Source organism: Polypterus senegalus, chromosome 14 (assembly GCF_016835505.1).
Source record: "Polypterus senegalus isolate Bchr_013 chromosome 14, ASM1683550v1, whole genome shotgun sequence".
Classification (NCBI taxonomy): Eukaryota; Metazoa; Chordata; class Cladistia; order Polypteriformes; family Polypteridae; genus Polypterus; species Polypterus senegalus.
The window spans coordinates 32,041,498-32,059,337 of NC_053167.1; the positions used below are offsets into that span (position 1 = coordinate 32,041,498).

Sequence of the window (17,840 nt, forward strand, 5' to 3'; positions counted from 1 at the left end):
TGGAGAAATCAAGACCCCACTTTTACTTTGAAAATAACAAGAAGTGCAAAGATTCAGACTAATTTGTCCTGCACTAAAATATTCTGAAATAGCAGATATACAGTAGGGCATTTTATTTTTTGTAATACAGTTTTTAGTTTATTCCAACTGCTTTTCTAATGCTGAAAAACACATAAATAATGTGATGTCTGTGTTCAAAGCCCTTCTTTGGCATATTACAAAAATATTACAATGAAAGTTCATTTGTAATCTCTACTCCACAGACAAAAGTTACAATTAAAATATCAAAAATACGAAATAATTAATGATTACTCAAAGAGTAAATGCTGGTGGTCTGCACATATTTGAAACAAAATAAACCATGTGGCTTTTTATTTACTTAAAACAGGATAGAGCTGAAATCTATAGATGCACTGCTTACCCTGGTAATAGCCTTCAAGTGGCTTCTCTGGAACAACAACATAGTTGACAAAGTCATCCTCTTGAAGGACTCCTCCTCTTTCACGAACCTAGGATGTATTTATGAGGAAAATGTCAAAATGATTAATTAAATGCTAATGGGACAAATAAAGCTCTCTGTCCACAAAACTTCACCTCATTATGGCTCATCCCAATGAGGACTCGCTCTCCCACTGCCCCACATTTTTTTAGAAAATGCTGTTATTACAGTGCATCCGGAAAGTATTCACAGCACATCAACTTTTTCCACATTTTGTTATGTTACAGCCTTATTCCAAAATGGATTAAATTAATTTTTTTCTTCTTAATTCTACACACAACACCCCATAATGACAAAAAGTTTACTTGAGATTTTTGCAAATTTATTAAAAATAAAAAAAATTGAGAAAGCACAGGTACATAAGTATTCACAAAATTGAGCTCAGGTGCATCCTGTTTCCCCTGATCATCCTTGAGATGTTTCTGCAGCTTAATTGGAGTCCACCTGTGGTAAATTCAGTTGATTGGACATGATTTGGAAAAGCACACACCTGTCTATATAAGGTCCCACAGTTGACAGTTCATGTCAGATCACAAACCAAGCATGAAGTCAAAGGAATTTTCTGTAGTCCTCCGAGACAGGATTGTCTCAAGGCACAAATCTGGGGAAGGTTATAGAAAAAATTCTGCTGCTTTGAAGGTCCCAATGAGCACAGTGGCCTCCATCATCTGTAAGTGGAAGAAGTTCAAAACCACTAGGACTCTTCGTAGAGCTGGCCGGCCATCTAAACTGAGTGATCGGGGGAGTAGGGCCTTAGTCAGGGAGGTGACCAAGAACCCAATGGTTACTCTGTCAGAGCTCCAGAGGTCCTCTGTGGAGAGAGGAGAACCTTCCAGAAGGACAACCATCAGGCCTGTATGGTAGAGTGGCCAGAGGGAAGCCACTCCTTAGTAAAAGGCACATGGCAGCCCGCCTGGAGTTTGCCAAAAGGCACCTGAAGGGCTCTCAGACCATGAGAAACAAAATTCTCTGGTCTGATGAGACAAAGATTGAACTCTTTGGTGTGAATGCCAAACGTCACGTTTGGAGGAAACCAGCCACCGCTCATCACCAGGCCAATACCATCCCTACAGTGAAGCATGGTGGTGGCAGCATCATGCTGTGGGGATGTTTTTCAACAGCAGGAAGTGGGAGACTAGTCAGGATAAAGGGAAAGATGACTGCAGCAATGTACAGAGACATCCTGGATGAAAACCTGCTCCAGAGCGCTCTTGACCTCAGACTGGGGCGATGGTTCATCTTTCAGCAGGACAACGACCCTAAGCACACAGCCAAGATATCAATGGAGTGGCTTCAGGACAACTCTGTGAATGTCCTTGAATGGCCCAGCCAGAGCTCAGACTTGAAGTCGATTGAACATCTCTGGAGAGATCTTAAAATGGCTGTGCACCGACGCTTCGCATCCAACCTGATGGAGCTTGAGAGGTGCTGCAAAGAGGAATGGGCAAAACTGGCCAAGGATAGGTGTGCCAAGCTTGTGGCATCATATTCAAAAAGACTTGAGGCTGTAATTGCTGCGAAAGATGCATCGACAAAGTATTGAGCAAAGGCTGTGAATACTTATGTACATGTGATTTCTCAGTTTTTTTTATTTTTAATAAATTTGCAAAAACCTCAAGTAAACTTTTTTCACATTGTCATTATGGGGTGTTGTGTGTAGAATTCTGAGGAAAAAAATGAATGTAATCCATTTTGGAATAAGGCTGTAACATAAAATGTGGAAAAAGTGATCCGCTGTGAATACTTTCCAGATGCACTGTAAGAAAAGACAGCCTACAAGATCTCTGAGAAATAACAAAATCTTGTTAAAAGAACGGTTACTGTGTAGTATACATATCATTATTGAGTAGAATAAAAGTCTAGGGTATTGAAGGACCATAGCAGACAAAGGGTCCGAGATAGAAAAGACAGCCACAGGTAAAGGCACCTGGAAGTCAGTAGGGGTCAGTAGTTTTATGTTTACATAAACGGAGGACAGAAGCAACCAGTAGGGATGATCAAGGAAGGGTAAAGTTCCAACAAATGAAAGTCTTAATTTCCCCTTGGGAGCAAATCAAGTACTATCCATGTATCTATGGGTGAACATAATCCTTCCATCCATTATCTAACCCGCTATATCCTAACACAGTGTCACAGGGGTCTGCTGGAGCCAATCCCAGCCAACACAGGGTGCAAGGCAGGAACAAATCCCAGGCAGGGTGCCAGCCAACCGCAGGGTGAACATAATGTATAGTTGAAAGTCATTTTTACTAAAGTCTAGACAAATATATAATTTTAAAAAAGGGAAGCTCATTAATCCAGTTCTCCTTTAAAGGATAATTATGTTTCATCAGATCAGACAGCTAAACACAATTCTGTGGAAGATAAAAGGCAACTGGACAAAGCTACCCTGGAGGAATGCAGGGGGCTTAGTTGAAAAGGACAAGTAGGTTAGTCCTGAAAAAAGATGAAATGAAGGCTAAGTCGTGTCTGAGGCTATACTGGAGAACACACTACAGCCCCACAGGTCCAAGAGGTCTGTCACAGACTACAGGAGAGGCTTAAATTCAGGGCTAAAAGGCCATACTGTGTCTATGCTATTCCACCCATAGACAAGCCATGTTGTCCGTCCCTCTCTCTCCATTTCCCCAGACCATGCTGGATCAAGAGACCACACAGATTTTCTGTGCTCATTCATGATTTATGTTCAATGTCTGGCTCCAAATTCTCTCATTGTGTGATGTTGACAAATTAAGTTATTCTGTCTCTTCTAGTGATGAACATGTTTATAAAGTATAAAGTTTATAATCAATAATTTAACTTCCAATAACATTTAGTTGTTGTATATGTAAATGTGCGGCCATAACCATTTTCTGTTTTTGAATGAACAGGTTATTAATATTATTAATTGTTAACATTAATACATAGGAGATTATATTACCCTAAATATGTAGATTATGACGCCGATAACTTTGACCATTGTCCTGTGAGACGGCCATCAAGCTATTAAATGTCAGAAATTTCTCCTCTGATTCTGTTGGAGCTTTGGATCTACCAGACCAGTTCCTTAAGTGGGGCTGAGAATGTCAGAGTATATTATGTATATTTTACAGCTGTAACAGAATTATGTTAAATAACATGTCCAGGATCACAAAGTGAATCAGTAATGGGGACTGAGCCAGCAGAACTTGTGCTTTAAAGTTCAGGTAACTTCCACTATGTCACACTTCCTGGCTGTAACTTTCAAATCCCTGTTTCAAAGTCCTGTTTTATACATACACATTCTATTTTTAATTAATCAAAATAGTCAGTGTTATTTCTTGTAGAAATGTAAAGGAATAAACATAATTTACAAAAACTAAACTACAACACATAGCACTGTTATTGTACTTTTCCTCAGAAAATGTTTACACTTTTATTGAGTTTTATTACTGCTGCCTGCGGTGGGCTGGCACCCTGCCTGGGGTTTGTTTCCTGCCTTGCACCCTGTGTTGGCTGGGATTAGCTCCAGCAGACCCCCCGTGACCCTGTAGTTAGGATATGGCAGGTTGGATAATGGATAGATGGCTGTATATTACTGCTGCAAAGAATATGCACATTTCCTTTGGATCTCTAACAGGTATTTTCTTTGGTTATAGACAATCACAACTATCTGTAAATTTATTATCTTGCTACTTGAAATCACTAACAGCTCAGCTCATTCAAAATGAATTTCATAAACAAGTAATTTCTTTTTATATCTTCACTTCTCTTCCATATTAATCTGTAAGCAGATTCAAATTTCAAATGTAAAACTTACCTCTGAGACAATTTCTTGTGTTAAATTGCTGTTATAAAATGCAGACACTCCTTGCCTCCCAACCACATCAAAAATGGCCGCCAAATCCAACCGTTGCATAAACATGTCTGCCAGCAATGGCTGTCCATTTTGGAAAAAGAGGTCCTGGAAATTATCCGAAACATTCTGGTCTTTAATTTTATAGATGGCTTCGGCTAGGAAAAAGAAAAATTAGGCTAATGAATAAAAAAAAAAAAACTCTGACATGTTTGACCTTATAGGGCACATCCTGAAGAATCAATGTAATGGAAATTAAGTTCAAGCAGAACCAAGACAAAGATCACCCGTTAGAAATGGGCTGTCTCCATAAGGATGTGGCTGAGGACATTTTTTTATAGTGGTAAATGTCATGCTTAAAGGACTCAGAGAGGGTGAATTTAGTACTCTTTGGATGAAACTATTTTCAATTGCCAAATAGCGATTGTTAAATAAGAAATAACCTGTGATATTAAACAAAAAGATAAATGAATTGTCACGTTCCCTAATGTGGGTAAAGACAAATTCTCAGCAAATACAGAGATATTCACTACAAATGTTAATATCTTGCGATATTTACTAGCATTTAAACAGCTCATTCAATATGTGTTCCAATAATTTCATAACTATAAATCTTCAAATGTGTTCAAACGATAATGTATATTTAAAAGACATGACAACTCACACATCCAGAATATGGAAAGATTCGGTGGTTTTTCTTTAAAAAAAAAAAACAAAAAACAAACAAACCAGTTTTCAAAAGTAGCTTTTCCAGGTGTGAAATACTACATAATCGCATTATTATTTGGCTTCTTTTAGATTAATCAAAACACTGATATCTTTATTGATTTAAAGTGTTTGTTAGTAGGAATCAACCAAAGTAATTAGAAAACTTCATAATCTCACCAAAAACACTAAAAAAATCCATCATGGACATTCTAAAAAAAAAAAAAAAAAAAACTAGAAAAATGTTTTATTACCTGTAAATCCTCAGCCCACTGCCCACAGGGAGTTTGTTTTAGAAAATAACAAAAGTATTTCTCCCCACCTAAATCGTGAGTAATATTAAATCCCTCTCTGGCGATGTCTGCTGTCATGGTCATTATCTCTGCCCAAGAAAGTCTGCATAGAAAGAGAAATTAATTACAGAAATACTCTACTATCTTCTGCAGAAACAGATAAGTAAAGGCAAGGCTCTCTGAAGACATTTCTAAATGTACAGTATACGAGCAATATGTTAACTAATTCTGCATTTTGAAAACTGCAACAACTTCAAGGATTATTTTTTAAAAGTATTTTAGTTGGTGGAGATTTGCTATAAAATATATATTTTTGCAAGTCCTCTGACACCATCTCTTACATACATGTAAACCGGATTACAGTCTATAAGTTAAAAGACCATCTGATTACATCACAGAAAAAAAAAAACACACACACACACACACACACACACACACACACACACACAATAGGAAAATGACAAAATTCAGAAGACACTGTCATGCTGATGAGAATATTTTCCCAGTAATCAATATAGACAAGAAGCCAGTAAGAAATAGTCAGTAATAGATACATCACAGAAATTCAGCTAGAGATTCATACTGGACATACAATATGCCTTACAAAAGTCCAATGAAGGGTTTTCAAATGTTGCTGGATTTCAGATGATCCTTATACATCTTATTCCATGTATTTATATTGTAATCTTGCATGTTGAAGCTGATAGATTTTAAATCCAGGATTAGTTGTTTGTTAGTAGATATCTTAAATTTAAAAATAATGGTGCCTTCATATGCAATAATATTACACATACTAATATTTGGTTTAACCATATTTTTGTGCACAAAACAAATCTGTCTTCTGAGGTTGGTGTCTACCAAAATACTTGTTATAACAGTTATTATTTTGCTAATTTTTCTTTGAAAACTTGCTGCTACTCATTCAAATGCCTAGAACTTAACTTGTAGACCTCCATAGTAAGTGTATCCGTGAATGGACTGAGATCAGGAATTTGACTGATCTACTCAAACATATTCACTTTTCACTCCTGTGTTACTCCATTGCTAAAAAGACATTTTTCTTGGGATTGTTGACCAGCCAGAACGTTTGCCAAACTTTACAGCTAAATTTTTAACACTGCGCTACATCCATTTTTTTCCTACAGCTCAAATGACCTAGTCTCTCCTGATGAAATGTATCCCACAGAATGACCCCTATGTCACTGTGCTTTTAAACCTCACTGTTGGGATAACATTTATTGAGGTATGGGCTATATTAGGTGTGCACAACATTTAGTGCTTTAAATGTTGGCTAAAAACGTTTTATTCTCGCTACAAAATGTTCCCACTTAATAGGAATTGCAGGCAAGCCTTTCAGAATTTTTTTGAACAGAGTTGTAAAAAGTACTCAGAAATTATACTTTAGCAAAAGTACTTTGTCAATTTTTTTACTTTCACTAAAGTAAAAAGTATTTCAGTTAAAAAGTACTTGAGTAAAGCAAAAAAAAAGTATCTACTTTCAAAAGTACCCAAGTACAAAAAGTAAAAGTACTTTTAAAAAGTAATATGAATAATAATAAAAATCATTCCTTTGACAAGTCCATAACTACAGTGACAGGTGCTTCTGTTTTTCCTCCAGAACATATTATGCTCTTCATTATCTGTAAAGCTTTGTGTTTCACATAAGTAGTGGCTGATTTTCAATAGAACTGTTGTCCAGCCATGCTCATTTATAGTTAACTGACACTACTACTGTGCACAAACTTTCAAACAACAGTTTCCAGTGGATGAATTCTATTAGTAATTAAAAAAAAAAAAAACAATTAAGAGTCAGCACAAATGACTTCCTTTCTGGATGTGAAAATGCTGAAACATTTCAGAAAGTGAAGAGGATACATTTCTACTGTGATTTCAAAGTAGGATTAGGATTTCTAAACTGACGGTGTCAATTTGTACTAGACATGAAATTAATGAAATGTGTCCGATTCACTGTTTAGTCTAAAACTATTTACTGTACTTGGGTGCTTAATGAGAAGGTGGAATGAAGCAGACATGATACAGCTTATTTCTCATGTGTTTTAATTTAATTTAAATGCAATAATTACTGTGTTGCAGTTTTAATGCAATGCTGTTGTCACGCATGTACGCGCATAGGAATCGACTTCCTATGAGAAAAAAAACCCAAAAACAATATTACGAGAGTCAGCCATTTTAAAAGAAGACCAACCGTGTGATAGCTCAACACTCAGTCTTCCTGCACAACCACCTTTGGGGATAGTTTCTCCCCAACAGACAAAATCACAGTAAGCTTTTCCTGAATAGAAAACATATCCTTACCACAAGAAAAATGGTACCAGGATTAATACCAAGAATATGCAATAAAATGTATATTTTCAGATCCTTTTTGTTGTCACAAACTGGCGCCAGAAACACGGAAGATACAGATTGATACTCAACAACTGTCTTAACTTGAAAAATGAACTTATTTGGTATGTTTTTAAGCTTTCCTTCCATGCTCTATACCCCACCATTGTAAAGTGCCAGAGCATGCAAGATATATATTTTTTTAAATTTACTGAAAGTGTTTAACTTTTGAACACAATTTTGCATTGCAAAAACATATATACCATGTTTGTAAAGAAATAACTATGACATGAAAAATAGTGAACTTATCATTTCTGAAAGCTATGGTTTCCTTGCCTCAGTTTGGTACCCAATTATTTCTTTAAATTACCCTCTTGAGCACTATGGAGTTAACCATAATTGAACTCAAGGCATATTATTAACTCTCCAACCTAACCAGATGTTTACCAGTTGTGTCATGATACATATTCATATTTCTAATGCACTCTAATAGACAATTTAAAGTCTATAGAATTACCTTTTCCCATTCATTTAGCCATTTTACATTAATATTACACTACAATAATTCAACTTCAATACAACATAATAAAACAGCAAATAAAAATGTGAGAGTTAGTCTTCTACTGGAGAATGTTCTGAACAGAAGTTGATTCTATTACTTTATATGATCTCTTCTGAATTGTGTAAAGAACTAATAATAAGGACATCTTACAGATAATACAAGTCACACACCTCTGTGGAATGTAGAACATCAGATGTAGTTATTTGCCAATAATTTACGAATATAACATATCACTCCTTGCGCACAAAACTACAATATTCACTTAATAAGTCACCCTTACTTTTCTTTGTCATTGCAGTTCTGGACTAGATTCTGGTTAGCAGGGAAGTGTTCCGATAGCAACAAAAATACTTATATTTGCTTGTAGGAAAGCAGACACCCCTTTTATTAGCTCTTGCATGCAAGACCTTAACATCCAGGCACAGGGACATTCCACTGACTTCTCATGAGCCACAAGATCACATTTGAAACCCCAGTCTGTCTTGTCCAGTTAATCAGCAACTTTTACAGCCAGGCTCACTCTAAGTGTTTCAGTAATTGGGCACATAAGGATAGCATCACAATATTTGCTTCAAAATATCTGTATGTTGCATGCACAATATATCATTTGTGATCTCAAGATATTACTTGTGCCCATATATGTTTGTCTGCACAAGATTAAAAAGATACCACTTTTTAAGACTTCATGGGCTCCATACAAGACACCTTAGGAAATAGAAAAAAAAACAAAACAAAACAAAACAACTTTTGCATACTTCTTTAAATTAGAAGGCAAATTCTTGAAAGCAGAGATTTCTTTAGGTGCTGGCATGGTACATGAATCACCTTTGCAATTTACAACTTTGAATGAAGTGTTCAGATAACACTATGGCAAAAAAGCACATTCAGTTTCCATTTCTTAACAGTGGGAGACAGAAATGGGAATAAATGAGCAATGAAAGTTGCACTACAGTGCTTTTATTTTTGACTGATACATGGAATTCTATTGGCTGCATTCAAGCAATACTGAACTATAACCTAAGTTAGTCACATACCGGATAGGTCTCATTTATGAATTTATAATAGCTTGGTCTGTGCAACATTAATAAGTACTTGCTGGAAAATGTAACAAAGTAAAAAAGTAACCTATTTGTCCTAAACATGTAGTGGGTTAAAAGTAAAAATAGATCTAAATGAAATTTACTCAAGTACAAATAGCTGAAAAATGAACTTAAGTAAAGTAATGAAGTATTTTTAGCAAGCATCATACAGGCTTCTTGATCTCTACAGATGACCAATACACCTTTACTTTGCTCTCATTAACTTGTTAAGTCTTATATGCCAACTGTTGTGTTGTGTTTATGCAGCATTCCCCACAAGTCACCTTCTTGTGGTTATACCGAGTCTTGGCTGATGTATTTTTCCTATGTAGTGTGATACAGTTTCCATTTCTTGATTAGTAAGTCATCAGCATTCAAAGGAAAATCTAAACATTGTATAATTTTGCATCCTTACCTTAATATATGCTCTAATATCACTCTCTTACAATTCCCTTCTTCTTCAGTTTTAATTTCATACTACCATCTCCTTTAGATTTACAGCATGTGACCAAAAATGCCATAAAACATATAGAAGCATAGTCCACAAACTTTGACAGTAGCTTCAACTGTTCAAATTCAGATGCCAAGGTTAACAAAATTGTATATCCATTCCATGTGTGAAAACTCCTTAAAATGTTTGCAATAATTTCCCATTTATTCTTGATAAGATACACATTTGAGCAAGATAGGACAAACAGGTCTGAAATGACATTTATGGTTAAGAGAACAATAACATCTGGTGCTGTGAAAATAAAACCTATCATGGCGCATACAGGTTGCTTGGGATTAGAGTCTCAACACTGGACACATGACCCTCTTCCCCAAGAAAGGAGTATTTCACCTTTAAATATTAATATTTAGTTGGTCAAGACCAAAACCATATGAAGAGTCTGAACAAGACAGCAAAGAACTTTATTTTGGTATTTGAAAGGGAGTATGCTATGTGCCGAAGTATGTTAAGCATTGGAAAAAAAAAGTCATTTTAGCACCTGAACTGTCAAATTCAGTAGATAGCACTATCTGTTCTGATCCTTTGGCCTACCTCTTACTCTACCCATCACAGTCCCACATACAGTATATGAAAGCCATACCCTTAAACATTAATATGTTTATTTTCCAACAATTCTGCATTGTTTCAGGAACTTGTTCGATTCTAGCAATTACCTTCCATATTCCTGATGCGCTTCATACATTCCCCTGAGTACTCCTGGGACTCCAACCAGCAAACCAGGCTGTCAAAAATTAAAACTATGTTAATTCATAAGATAGGACAGAAGAGGACCTTCTGCTGCAAAAGACTTCCCAATAAACAAAAACTAAGAGCAAAATGATGTCTCATGAAAAGACTACAATTTAGGTTAGATGTATGATTTGGTATGTAAACAATGTTTAATTGAGTACATTGGTTAAAACAAGAGTCACAATCATATTTTGATTAAAAAAAACAAACTACTATATAATAAAACACTAAAGGTCTGTGTTTGTGTCCTGTCCCTCAGGGCAGTCCGATTAGTCGGTTTGGAGTGACTGTTCAGTTTGGCTTTGGTGATGCAATCGAAAGAGGAAGTGGGAGACACACAAGGAGGAGAAGAGTCATAGGAGGTATACTGAGAGAGTCAGCAAAAACAGGAAGTATAAAACTGAACAGGATGCAAGAAAAGTGCCTCAAAAACAATGACAGTATGAGAAGCAGAGTTTACAGAAGCACACTAGAGAGAGGAAATGCTGGTCAAGAGAGTTTCAGACACACACAGATACAGAGGAGAGCCACTGAAGATACAAGTATGGCAAGAGATAATTTAAAAATATTTACTATTACCAGTCTTCGAAAGGTAGCAAGACTAGTACATGTACATTTTGTATGAACATAATTCAAATAAATATATAAATATACATCTATTAGTACAGTATTTTCATAAATTTCCCACCAGGAATATATTTGTTTCCTTTGGAATTTAAAATAATCATTTGTATACCACAGATTGGCACATAACAAAATCTAGTTTATCACTGTAATCATCAAGATCATTTATATAAAAAAAAAAACAGTTTTTCCACTCTGTTCACAGTCATAGAGACACATCTGTGCTCTACTTCACAATTTACAATTTGTGTAGTAAGAGGAAACTCTGAATATGGTAAAGAATTATTGTCATCATTTGTAATACTGTGTTTAAATTTATTAATACATACAGTATACTCACTTCACATACTGAATTTAACTTATGTATTATCTAAATATCAAAAATGACACACTGTTACAGACTGTGCAAGTCCATGGCCTTTTATTTATTTGAGATATTCAATTATTTAGAGTCCCATAAAACGTTTAAGGTATCACATTTGCACACTAAAACAAGTGTTTCAAGAATCATATCTATGAATATACAGTATCTTCCATCTTGGATCAACTGTATAATGCAAGGGCTTGGTACTGTAGTGTAAATGTGTAATAGTTAGAAAATGGGGATAAACAATGTGGAGTGCTTCGTTCATTTAGTTTCCTCTTTATGCAAGTGGCTGAAAACACTTTTTTTTTTTAAAGATTATTAGTTCCAGAACTTTTACTTAGACAAGGCAAGTGCCTGTTCTTTGTTATTATTTTCTACTAATAGTTTATGTGTGAAGCGGGAAAGATACATGGAGCACTGTTGTTGGTAAGGGGCAATGATTAGGTTGAAGTCTACTGTGTAGTATGTTTAAATAAAAAAAAAAAACCACACACACACTACATAGGAAATACGGTATTTCCATTCTGAACTGGTGTGTTTTTGTTATAAGTTTAGCAGAGTAGAATTAACATTATTTTTTTTTTACAAGTTAGTTATGTAGGTAGTTATGCATAATTTATAAATGGTAGTGAATTGAATATGTTAATGACAAAAGGTTTTGCATTATACAACAACTAGATATTGCTGAATTACTGTATATTTCTGCTAAAACTTTGGATTAACCTGTGATAAAGACCAGGATAAACAGTGTGGAGAACTTCATTTAATATTTTCCTCTTCAAGTTGGTTACAAATGCATACATAGCTGTAAATGTACGTGTACCTCAATATGATTGAGTTTGGTTAAATATACAAGCTCATCAAAATCTGTTTCAATGCAAACAGTGATGCAGATGGTGGCCTTTTCTATTCATAGGTTTGATACCAAGGTGTAGTTATAACCCTAGGGTGGCCGGTTCCGGAATTTGAAGTTTTTTCTATAGGGTTTCTTTCTAATATCTAAATATATATATATACTGATAAATGTGGATAAGTGTGTGTGTGTTTAATGTACAGTACATCCCCGTGATGAAAAGATGCCCCGTCATTGGAATTTCTGCCTTGTACCAATTCCGCTAGTGTACACTTTGAATCCTCTAATCCTAATTATCATGAGTAGGTATAGAAAATGAAAAAGATCAAAAATTAAAAATACATACACTTTATTTTTATGAAACATTATTTTTATAAGTAATATTAACTATTAATAAAAAATATCACAGTAACTCAAACAATGATTGTCTGTCTTACTTTCTGCTCCACATTCAGCTGAAATATTTCCTCCGTGACTGCAGAAGGTGCGGTTTCTCGGAAATCAATAACTTTACTTGAATTCCTCCGGATATCATGAACAAGCATCACACCACCCCTGCAAAAAAAGATACAAAGCCTATGAATCAACTTTTAATTTAGCACAATGATTTATTTTTATGTAGCCATTCTGTTAAACACTTAGAAGAATGCATCTGTACTTACTGATTTAAATAGGCCTTTGACTGACCAATAAAAACATTTTGCATCTCATAACATCCGATACAAAAAAGTCTGATTGCTATTATCTGAATATACACAGATTAGTCACTTGTTGCACATATTTTGCACATAGTCTTGGGCATCTTTAGGAGTAGAACAATTTTCTCCTGTTATTCTTCAGCACCTCCTATCAGAATGTCTTCCCTTCCACAGAATACAGCACTCTTTGCCCCATGTTTCACTCAATATGCCAAAATCATCGTTTTATTTCTGCTCCAAAGTGGTGATGGCAGTGGTTAGTACTGCTGTCTCACAGCTTCAGAGTTATAAATTCAAACTCCCATTCCAGTCACTCTGTGTGTGTAATTTGCACACAATCCCATTTTCAGCACCATTTTCCTAGTACTACAGTTTTTTTCCCACATCCCAAACAAATGTGTATTCGTTTTAGTGCATACTTCTTAATATTGTGTAAGTAAGTGTGGCTAAGGGTGCCTTGAGATGGATTGTCTTATTTGGATCAGTTCCTAACCTGTGCCAAATACTGTCAGAATTTTGTCCCTAGCCCCTTGTGATTCTGTATCAGAATAAGCAATACATCATTACAGAGTCTTCCCTGCAATGGACTAGTGTTCAGAATGATTCCCACCTTGTGACCCTGAACGTTTTCAACAACTTAGAACATGAATGAACAGATGGATGGATGGATGGATGTGAAACTGCTTCACTTACAAATCAGAACTGGAACATCTTTTAGAATTTCTTGCATGCACATCTCACTTTTTTGTCACTGCCTCATCCACATCTCTGTCTACATTCAGTATGTCTATTATGTAACGCAATTTTTCTACTTTCTCCAAAACACCTCCATTCTTATAAAAGAGGCATGCTCACAGACTCTAAATCATGTTTCATGAAACAGTATTTTTAATGAAACTATCCCCAACAACATGTGCACATTTTAAAGCAAAGCAACACATCTACACACCTACATCTTTTACAGCTCCTGCCCCTTTGCCTCCAACCAACTTAAATGTTCTTTCCTGCATTCACCTTTATGCATTTTGCTTCTAAACTAGCCTTTTCAGTATCTTTAAAATGACTTCCAGTTTTATTTTTCCCCATTAATACAAGATCACTGGCATGCATGAGCTCAAACTGTAGTACCTGACAAAAGTGTTTGGCCACCACCTCCATTACTGTTACAGGTAGCAAAACAATACACAAAAATGCCTGGTTAAGCCTCATCCTTCTCATCAACCATGTGGTCTGGGCAGGAGCTGCTTTCATGGATGGATATCACCGCAAACAACAAACCTCTTCATCAAACTTTCTTGATTCAGCCTTACTACCTCCCACTACACACCATTAAACAAATGAGTAATACAGTTTATTTGGTCTAAACCTTATATATGTGCATGAATCACATAAAAAGAAGGCATCTGTTACTCCTTTTCCGAATATGAATCTAAACTGAATTTCACTAACTAACCCTAACCCTATCTGCCTGAATCTTCCGTATGCTGCTTGTTGTGTGAAATTTTGCACACAAGTTGATAAATATTTTGTATGTCTTTATTTGTAACTTATAACACTAATGTCTATCATTGATAAGAACATAGTGAAAAGTCAAGCAAAATGACCCTCATATTGTAATCTTTTTAGTTAGCCAATAAAAGATGTCATTTTGCTTAACTTTTCTCTACATTCATAATGGCTAACACGATACAACACCCTTGTACTATTGAGAAGAACAGCAATGGTTTGATAGTTAAGAACCAGTCCCTAATTTTACAGTAGGGTTGGGGGAAGTGCCTAAAACAAGTTTGGAAAGTGCAGAACTGTCTCAATGAACCACCAAAGGAAAGGCAGACTGCCTAGCTGGCAAACTTCACACCTGCCCCCAAAACCATTTGTTGAGCTGAAGGTATTCTCTGCCCCATTGGTCTGGTATGGCTGTTTGGAATTGGCTTGTATCAGAAGCCTTTAAGCATCATGACACCCTATTGGCTCTAGGGGTTGGACAGAAAAATCGATAAATTTACTTGCTTTACCCCTCTCTCTCTCTCTCTCAGCGACTGATAAAAGACCATTTCACAAACCATGAACCGAAAAGGACAACACATATTGAGACATGCATGCAGCCTGTGTTGAAGAAAGCTGACCAAAAATGAGGACTTAACTAGAGACATTTTAAGTAACTGAACCTACACATCAACATTTATCAGGGTGTATGGTTGGCAATATTCAAATGTAATTTGCTTATTGTTATTATTTATGAATATTATCAATAATACATTATTTAAAGTGTAACTTAACTCCTGATTGTCTTTTACTACGCCTAATTGCCCGAGGTTATAAATGTAGAAGGGAAGGTGGGGAGAAGTTATATGGTACAATACCTTATAAACAGTGGTAAGTCTGTGTGATTGAGGCATTCTAACAAAGGCTACATATTAATAATACAAAAAGGGTAAAGTAGACTAATGTATTACTCTACCAAGACAAAACACCGCTCTCTCAACCTACTTCAGTTCTGCCCTAACACTTAGAACATTCAATACAAATTACAATCCTTTCCTTTGTTCACTTGAATGTGCACATATTTCACATTCTTCTTCTAGTTCTAAAGGTAAAGGTTCACTTCTATATTTTCAGGTTTCTTAAACATTTCGGAGATCACTCCAATTGGCCTTACTTCACCTTCCTGCATACTTTTGTACATTTTTCTGTATAGGAATTGCAGCAAGGTCATTCCAGATTCTCTCTTCCAACATAATTATGTACTTATTCTTTTCACTAAACAGTATCTAAACAAACATTTTCTATCACAATGTTTCCTCTGTATTTTACAAGCAACTCACTTACACTATACTAATTCTTCCTTTAGCCTGAACACATTCCTCTTTCCTTTTTCATTCCACTTGAAAATTCTCGTCTTCTGATTTTCTGTGCTTTTGCCAAATAAACAGCCTTTATTATTTTATGTCTTACAAGTAAACAGGCATCTTAATGTAACATGTAGATTAGTAACAGAATAACAATAAGAAATAATACATCATTCTCTGTCCCACCAAATCCAATTCAGGAACACTTGGAGCAATAGCCTATCCTGGTAGCACTGGGCAGTGAACAGCCCTAACATGGCATCTGTAAAGTGCAGGACACACTCATGTACCTCCAGACTCACACTGGGCTAATTTGAGATCACAAACTGACTGAAACAACATTTCTTTAGGAATGTGGAGGCAAACCGAGTACACTCAGTGACTGGGCACTGGATTCAAACAAAGGAAGCTGAATCCATGAAATGGCAGCACTAACCACTGTGCTGCCCACAATAAGAAATATGTGAACAAAGTGAAACACTTTGAAAAGAACAAGCTATTTTGCCCACTGTATCTCACCAAATCCTGTTCACCCAATTATACATAATAAAAAGGTGAAAAGTGTCATAGCTGAAACTGTGTTGGTAAAGATCAATTAGCTACTACCTCTGGCAAATAAAATGTTTTATGAAAAATCATTTCAGTCCACTCAATAAAACTTCACATGCTTTGTTTTCACCAGTCAGAAAAATCCTAATTAAAGATGTATACGAAAATGCTTGCTATTTATGGTATTGTTATAGTGAAATCTGAAATTAAAAAGTTTGAATTATGCCCAGGAGGGCAGAAGATTTCAGAGGGCATCTAGAAGAAAAAGTAGTAATGAAGAAACTGAAGTGAGAGTCAGAACCAGGAGAACACCATCAATAACCAAAGCCTAGTAACCCAAGGCAAAATCAAAGTCATAATGACAGCATAGAGTTCAAAAACCAATGATACAAAACAAAGAAAAAATGCAAAAGATTTGAAGGGTCTTTGAATCCATGTCGTTGGATAAGGAAATACACCCCTAGATGACCTTTTATACCCTCGGTGGTGACTGACATGACCATGACTTCTCAAGAAATGCACGCTTTGGAACGGTCCTGACAACAGGAATCAACAATATTACCGTTAAAATGGTGGTGATAAAATGGGCCAAATCAAAAAATTAAAAATCAAACCCAGAAGTATTATTCCAGTAAAAATGAAACCAATGGATTCCTTGGGGTTAAAAAAAAAAACAAGTTTATATAGATATCCCCTAGATGAGATGCCAAATATATTAAAAATTGGTGACCCTGATAGTTAATATTTTTAAAGGACTTTCATAAAGCAACTCTTCATATTCACTCATAAGAGGCCTCATCCATCACCTCTAATGTTTAAAATCTATAAATAACCAACATACGTATCAAATATTGATGGACTGAGTTAAATATATATAAAACCGTATATCCATCCATCCATTATCCAACCCGCTATATCCTAACTACAGGGTCACGAGGGTCTGCTGGAGCCAATCCCAGCCAACACAGGGCGCTAGGCAGGAAACAAACCCCGGGCAGGGCACCAGCCCACCGCAGTAAAACTGTATATGTATTTTATTATTTAAATCAATGGAGTTTTTGATTGACGTACCCATGTCAGTAATTACTTTACTTGCCAAACATAGGACCAAAGTATTTAAGAACATTCCTGGTTTACAAAGAAAGATCCCATTGGATACAGCAAAGATATCAGATCACAAAAATCTCATAAAAATTTCTATATTCTAGGTAGTCTATACAGGACAAACAAGAATCCTTTGACATCTGGTACACTTTAAAGAAAACTAGGATGTGAGAAATCCCAAGAATATGATGCCAAAACAGAGGTCATGTTCTTGTGACGAGTGCAACTGAACCACTTCCATAATACCGGAAATAACGTGGA

The 17,840-nt window shown here is 35.8% G+C and overlaps 1 protein-coding gene across 3 annotated transcripts in view; it reads right to left on the minus strand.

The window, feature by feature from the left end:
- LOC120514404 (glutathione hydrolase 7) overlaps positions 1-17,840 on the minus strand; it is a 58,036-nt gene that overhangs the window by 25,496 nt on the left and 14,700 nt on the right. For all 3 annotated transcript variants that reach the window (XM_039734756.1, XM_039734754.1, XM_039734755.1), the window contains exons 5-9: positions 12,817-12,934; positions 10,460-10,527; positions 5,341-5,414; positions 4,278-4,471; positions 422-509 (exon numbers count right to left, since the gene is read on the minus strand). In XM_039734756.1, the coding sequence (XP_039590690.1) occupies positions 422-509; positions 4,278-4,471; positions 5,341-5,414; positions 10,460-10,527; positions 12,817-12,934 (542 nt within the window). The remainder of the gene's footprint in view (positions 1-421; positions 510-4,277; positions 4,472-5,340; positions 5,415-10,459; positions 10,528-12,816; positions 12,935-17,840) is intronic.